Source organism: Passer montanus, unplaced genomic scaffold (genome assembly GCF_014805655.1).
Source record: "Passer montanus isolate IOZ18808 unplaced genomic scaffold, ASM1480565v1 scaffold26, whole genome shotgun sequence".
NCBI lineage: Eukaryota > Metazoa > Chordata > Aves > Passeriformes > Passeridae > Passer > Passer montanus.
Window position 1 is genome coordinate 2,970,611 of NW_024367261.1, and position 6,070 is coordinate 2,976,680.

At 57.5% G+C, this 6,070-nt stretch overlaps 1 protein-coding gene across 3 annotated transcripts in view; it reads right to left on the minus strand.

Moving 5' to 3' along the window:
• Window positions 1-5,936, minus strand: part of TFAP2A (transcription factor AP-2 alpha) — an 18,986-nt gene extending 13,050 nt beyond the window's left edge. The window contains exon 1 of one of the 3 annotated variants that reach the window (XM_039712226.1): window positions 5,833-5,936. In XM_039712226.1, the coding sequence (XP_039568160.1) occupies window positions 5,833-5,865 (33 nt within the window). In that variant the 5' untranslated portion in view covers window positions 5,866-5,936. Of the gene's footprint in view, window positions 1-62; window positions 285-2,616; window positions 2,764-5,832 lie in introns of those variants that run through there. The other 2 variants (XM_039712228.1, XM_039712225.1) reach the window with 2 other exon arrangements.
• Between the last annotated feature and the right edge of the window lie 134 nt (window positions 5,937-6,070).

The window sequence follows — 6,070 nt, forward strand, 5'->3', positions numbered from 1 at the left end:
GGGTCCGTGGCAGGAGGAGAGAGGGGAGGGGGCGCGGGATCCCCCCCCTCATCCTTCCTCACCTTCCCTTCGCTTCGCTTCCCTTCCCTTCCCCCCGGCTGCCGCTTCCCCATGTCCCCAGCCCCGCAGTCCTCCGCGGGCGCACCTCGGGCTGCGGCTGCTGCGCGTAGCCGGCCTCAAAGCCCAGGGAGAAGAGCGGCTGCTCGCTTCCCGCTTGGTTCTTGCTGCCCTCGGCCGCGCCGCCGCCGCCTTTGCGCGGGGTGGGCTCCGCGGGACCGCCCGCCGCCGCCGCCCCGTCCATGCCTCGACGGCGCCCCGCCGAGGGGCTCCCCTCGCCGCTGCCCCCGCGGCGGCCGCCCCGCGCCGCCGAGCAGGCTCGCCTCCGTGCCCCACGTCCCGGAAACCGGCTGGGAAAGTTTTTTTGGGTGTCTCCCCCTCTGGGTGTCAGCCCTCCTCCTCCTCCTCCTTCTCCTCCTCTTCCTCCGGTTCGAGCCCAACGCCGAGACCAGCGGGCGCCCGGGGCGGGGGGGGCTGGGGAGCCCAAGGAGCATCCGCCGGGCTCCCCGCGGCCCCCCTCTCGGAGGATCCGGGAAGAGACGGAGGAAAAAGGCAGGAGGCAGCAAGGCGGGGAGGGAAGGAGGGCGGGAGGGACGCGGGGGGGAGCGGGAGCCGAGAAAAGAGGCAAGGCGAGCGCTTCTCCCGGCCCAGACAAGCCGGGGCTCCGGCGCAACCCGTCGGACTGGCTGTGCAACTCCCGAACAACTCCCTTAAAACAGGCACCGCTCCGCTCGCCGCCGCCGCTGCCAGTAATTTTTTTTCTCTCTCTCCCTTTTTTTTTTTTTTTTTTTTTTCTCCCTCTCCTTTTTTTTTTTTTTTTTTTTTTTTCTTTCTTTTTTTTTTTTTTTTCTTTTTAATTTTAAGGCAGGTTCTATCCCCGGCAGGGTACAGCCACCCTCTTTTCTAGCCTCTCTTTAAAAGTGTTCTCGCACCCGTTCTCGAGGTAAACACGGAGAGCAAACCGCACACGTACGCACACAAGATCCGGCCGGTTCGCGGAGCGGCTGCTGCTCCCTCCGTGTTTGGTAACACCTCGGTGCGAAGTCCCATTAACGCAAGGCAACAAAAGCCATTTGCGATGAAATCCACACGCCCGCACGTGTGCAAACTGGAAGACCGCTCCTGAGGGGAAGGAGGGGGAAGAGGCACGCTTTCCGCCCGAAATGCAGCTGAGGAGTATGTCTTTTTTTCCGGGTTGAAAAAAAAATTTAAAAATCCAAACCACCACCAAAAAAAAAACAAACCAAAAAAAAAAAACTCAGCCAACTAAAAAAAATTTAAAAATCCAAACCACCAAAAAAAAAAAAACAACAACTCAGCCAACTAAAAAAAATTAATTAAAAAAAAAACGTTACACAACCCACAAACCCCAACACCCGACACCTCATTCACAGAAATCAAACACCCGCCAACGAGTGTATCTAAAGCTCAGCTCCCGCATCGGGAGACAGCTTCATCCCAAAGTCCTCGATCAGGGACTAGATCACCAAATCACTTAGTCGGCGCTGAGCCTGCCGAGTCCTCGGTCCCTTTGCTAAACTACAACATCCCCAAAACAGCGTCAGGGTCGGATGGGAGAGTGCCCCCTTCGACCCAGAGATGCAGGTCGGCAAGGCTCCGCCGAGGCTGAGGGGATCTTCCCGCGTGGGTCACGACCAAAAAACAGCGTTCACTTGCAAAGTAGACTCTTTTATTGCGCGGTTTGAACCCACTGCACAGGCAACTTTTTCGAAACGGGTGACAATAGTATTCGTTGGTTTGAGACTAGGCATGGGTCCTGGGCATCACTCTTCTTTTTCCTCTTCTTCTCCTTTTTGTCAAATTAAAAGACACTCGCCGCTTTGTAAAAATATGGATGCACATAGAGGCACAGAGAGAGATGCATGCACACAATCTGTGCTGAACGGTTCCAAAACCAAATGAGGTGGATTTTATTTCTTTTTTCTCAAGCGGCTAAATTACTGTCTCAAACCCGTGGGAATGTGGCCCTGAAAATTAGGAGGCTGGGGGAGCACTGCTCCCAAAACTCGTGATTTCATTTAGGCAGCTGACCCCTGTAAATTTGTGCAGCTCTAGATAATGAACCCAGATATATCGAAAAAGCTGCATTTAAGCGTCGGTCCTGAGCCGATTTATTTGGATGCCTCGGGTACCTAGAGTGCAAGAATAATTCTCTTCCCTTTGTCTCTTGGCCCTCTCATTCATTCATCTGTCCATTCATTCAGCCAGCCGCCTGCCTATCCATCCATCTATCCATCCATCCATATGGATGAGTGTAGCATCCTACAAGAGCCTTATCTACGGAAGATCTACCTATAGACCAGGCTGCTTCTGGATCCTGTTTGCCTTTCCTCATACACTTCCGACAAAGCCGTGTTTCCACAAGCCCCGAAGTTCCTGGGGAAGGACCCCAGCCCCTCTCCGGCTGCAGGACCGCAAGGAAGCCTGACGACGGAGCAGAAGTTTTCCTAAACGAAATTGAGAGACGGAGGGATGCTGAAGGCTCCCGCTTGTAGCTGCGGGGCCGGGGCTGTGCCCGGGCCCGGGGGAAGCGCTTACCTCACATTCCTCATACTTGATATTATCCGTCAGTTTCCAAAGCATTTTCATGGATTGGCGTGAGAGAGAGGATTTGGTTCTCCCTGCCTTGCCTCTCCCTACGGTGGCGGTGCCGGGCGGCGTGGGGAGCGCGGCTGGCGGAGGCTCGGCAGCGCTCCCGTCCGCGCTCGGAGATCTCCCTCTAATGGTGGAAACTTTTCCCTTTTCCAGCTCTTTACCCACAGTCTAATCGCCTCATTAGCATATCAACAACAGCCCAATTGCTCGCCAGCACAACAACCTGCAGCGATGGACACAGGTAGAAGGGACCCACGAGCAAGGAAAAAAAAAAATTAACGACAAAAAAAAGCTTTCTTCGACTTGCCGAGCCCCGGCAAGGGGGGGCAGTGGGCCCTGCCTGCCTGCCTGCCTGCGGGCCGCTGCTGGCCCCCGTGCCTCTGCCTGCCAGCGGGGAGGAAAGTGGCCAGGGAAATCAAAGAGGCTGCCCTCTGATCCGCTGAAAGTTTGGGGCTAGCCATGAAGCCACCCCATGGGATTTATCTCTCCCCCTACCCACTTTTTTTTTTTTTTTTCTTCCTACGGAGGCTAAAGGAAGCAAAGCGAGGAGAAACGAGGTTATTGTCTGCGGAGGCTTCTGTTGCCCTCTGGATTTGGTCTTTTTTGGTGGATATTTTCAAGGCTTCTTTGCTTCACAAACTATTAGTTTTTTTTGGTTTTTTGTTTTTTTCTCGGCTCTGTTGGCTATTGGTCTTCCAAAAAAAAAAAAAAACACCACCCCAAACAAATCCAACATTATCTCCCAAATAGAAGTGGGCGAGTGGTAAATTGACTGTAGCAGGAGCCAAAGTCTTTTGCAAGCACTTGAGCAAAAGGACAAAACAATGACCACAATAAAACTTTGGTACTTTCTTAGGTGGAGCGCTTCGTTTGCTTAACAATGTGCCGCTAAGGGAGCGCTCAGGCTGCCCTCCTCGGGGGCTTGCTTCTCCACCCTTCTCCTCTTTTATTTCCCCGTGTGCCCAGCCTCGATACATCCACCGCAAGGCTTCGTTTTTCCCGTTTTTCTTCTTTTTCTTTTTTTATTTTTTTTTCTCCCGTCTCTGGGTGATCCCTCGCTTCACCGAAGGGCAAGGCATTCCCCTCTCCGCGGGGCTGGCGTGTCGGGCCTGGCGCGGCTCGCCGTGTCCCCAGGCGTCCCCAGGAGCCGGGCATCCCCATGGCTGCCCGTGCACCTGGCTGCCCTGCTGCTCACCGAAACTTCCTTTTGCCGACGGCAAAACCTGCCCTGTCGGCCTGGAAGACCCTCCCGGGGCCACCCTCCCCCCCGCCCTCGGCTTCGGAGGAAAATTTACTGCCTCCAGGAGCAAATGGCCCCTGCCCTCCGATGGGGAGCCGCAGCGGGCCCTCGGGGGCCCGGCCCACGTGTCGCCACGCCGGGAAGGGTGGCAAAGCCTGCGGGCTCCCGGGACTGCTCCTTCACACACACACACAAACATCCATGTCCCCTAAACGGATTTTTTTTTTTCTCTTTCCCCTTCCCCCCTCCTCCACCATACTCCCACCCCGATGCTCTTTTTCACCAGCGCTTTTGTCTACCACTGGCAGGAGAGTAAATTGTTGTTTTTACTCCCATTGAGGTTCAAATGGAGCTGGCAGATTAAGCCTAGTTAATGCCCCGGGGGGGTGCTGGAGATGAGAAAAAGAGGAGGGAAGGGAGCTGACGGAGGGGCCCATCGCCCCTTAGCGCCGTCCTGTCTGAACCGGGGCGGTCGGGGGAGCCTCCCACCCGGGACAGCCTCCCAGCCCCGGCTGCTCGGGATCCCGTGGGCCAAAGGCCTGAGCCTTTTGCCTTCTCTCTCCGCGCCGGCGGAGCGCAGGGCTGCGAGGGGAGGGGGCGGTTTTCCCCGAGAGATCCACACGGGGCAGCGGGAGGCGAGTCCGCGCGGCCCGGCCCCTCCGGCCAGGCGGGGCGAGGGGGGCCCCGCAGCGCCGGGGAGAAGGAGCGAGGAAGGCCGGGGTGCAAGGAAAAGTCGGGAATAGATTTCAAGGCAGATAACCCGTAAATAAGATTGCGCAAGAATTGATTTCAGTGAAAGAAAATAAAAACCTTCTTTAGATTGCTTTTTTGCACCTTCTGATAAAAATATGTTAGCCGATGTAAAAATAATTTAAATAACTTTTGTTTACTTATTTTGTTCCCTCACTGTTTTTTTTTTCTTTTTTCTTTTTTTTTTTCTTTTTTAGAAGACTTGCTGCTACCCTAAAGAAATAATAATAATAAAAAAAAAATTAAGGTCGTCTAAGGAAAGACTTAGTGGAGAGATTCTAAAAGTTGGGAGCCGAAAAAGAAACTAGGCTCCCACCTGGAACTGGACTGTCCTGGGAAAGAAATAAATTCTTTAAAAGTCCTTTTCTCTAAGAAAATCCCGTGTGCTTGAACAGGACGGTGCATCTTCCCTTTCATTACTCGGCGAACTGCGGTCATCCGGCCCCAGCGGGCGGGCATCAGGGCGCTCCGGGGTTTTTGAGGAGTCTCCCGGTCCGTGAGCCTCCGTAACTCCCCCCACACGTGTAGCCTCGCCCGTGGTGCGTGCGGGTCCCCTCGGGTCCGTGGCGCCGGCCGAGGCCCCGGCGGGCCGCGTGTTGCCGCCCGGCCTCTTTCGCCCGTGGGCTCTGCCTTTCCCTTCAGCTCATCCCGCGGGAGTGCTTTCCACGGGCGCCCCCGGCGCATCTACTACCGGGTGGGACCCGGCAGCGTTATTTTTCCACGGGACAGGCGGGGTGGGAGCTCGTGGAGCGGTTTCGGCTCCCGCGGCACGTCCCCGCCGGCGGCTGCGGGCCCTGCCCCGCCTGGGTCCCGCCGCGTCCCGGGGCAGCCCCGGGGCTCCAAGGCGGGCCGGCCGCCGCCAGCCCCGGGCACAGGGACGCCGGGCGGGCACTCGCCGCCCTCGGCCAGCCCACGCTGCCGGGGTCGTGCCACCCGCGGCGGCGGCGGAGCAGCCCTCGCCCCTGTCGAGCCCAGTCCGCCGCTCTCTACCTGTTGCGCTCGGGCCTCTCGAGTGGCCGCGGGCAGCCCCAGCGCCGAGGGCCGCAAAACATCCAGCCCCGGCGTCAGGCTCGCCCCCAGCTCCCTGCGGGCCCGTCACCTTTCTCGCTGCAGCCCTGCCTCCCGTCCCAAAGTAACAATAAACCCCCCAGGGCAGAGGGTCACCTTACCTGCCAGTCCCCCATCTTGGCAAGGATAGACATCCTGGCTGCGGGCTCCGAGTCCCCAGGTCCCTGCTGGTCATGGACTGCGAGGGCAAGCCGCTCGCCTGGGACGCCTGTGGGTAAATCCTCCCCTTACCTGAGCCGGGACTCTCTCACCTGGCCATAAAGAGCTGGGTGCTCCCTGCCCGCGCCTGCGCGCTGCCTCCGCGCTGCCTGCGCGCTGCCCCCGCCGCCGCGCTCCCGC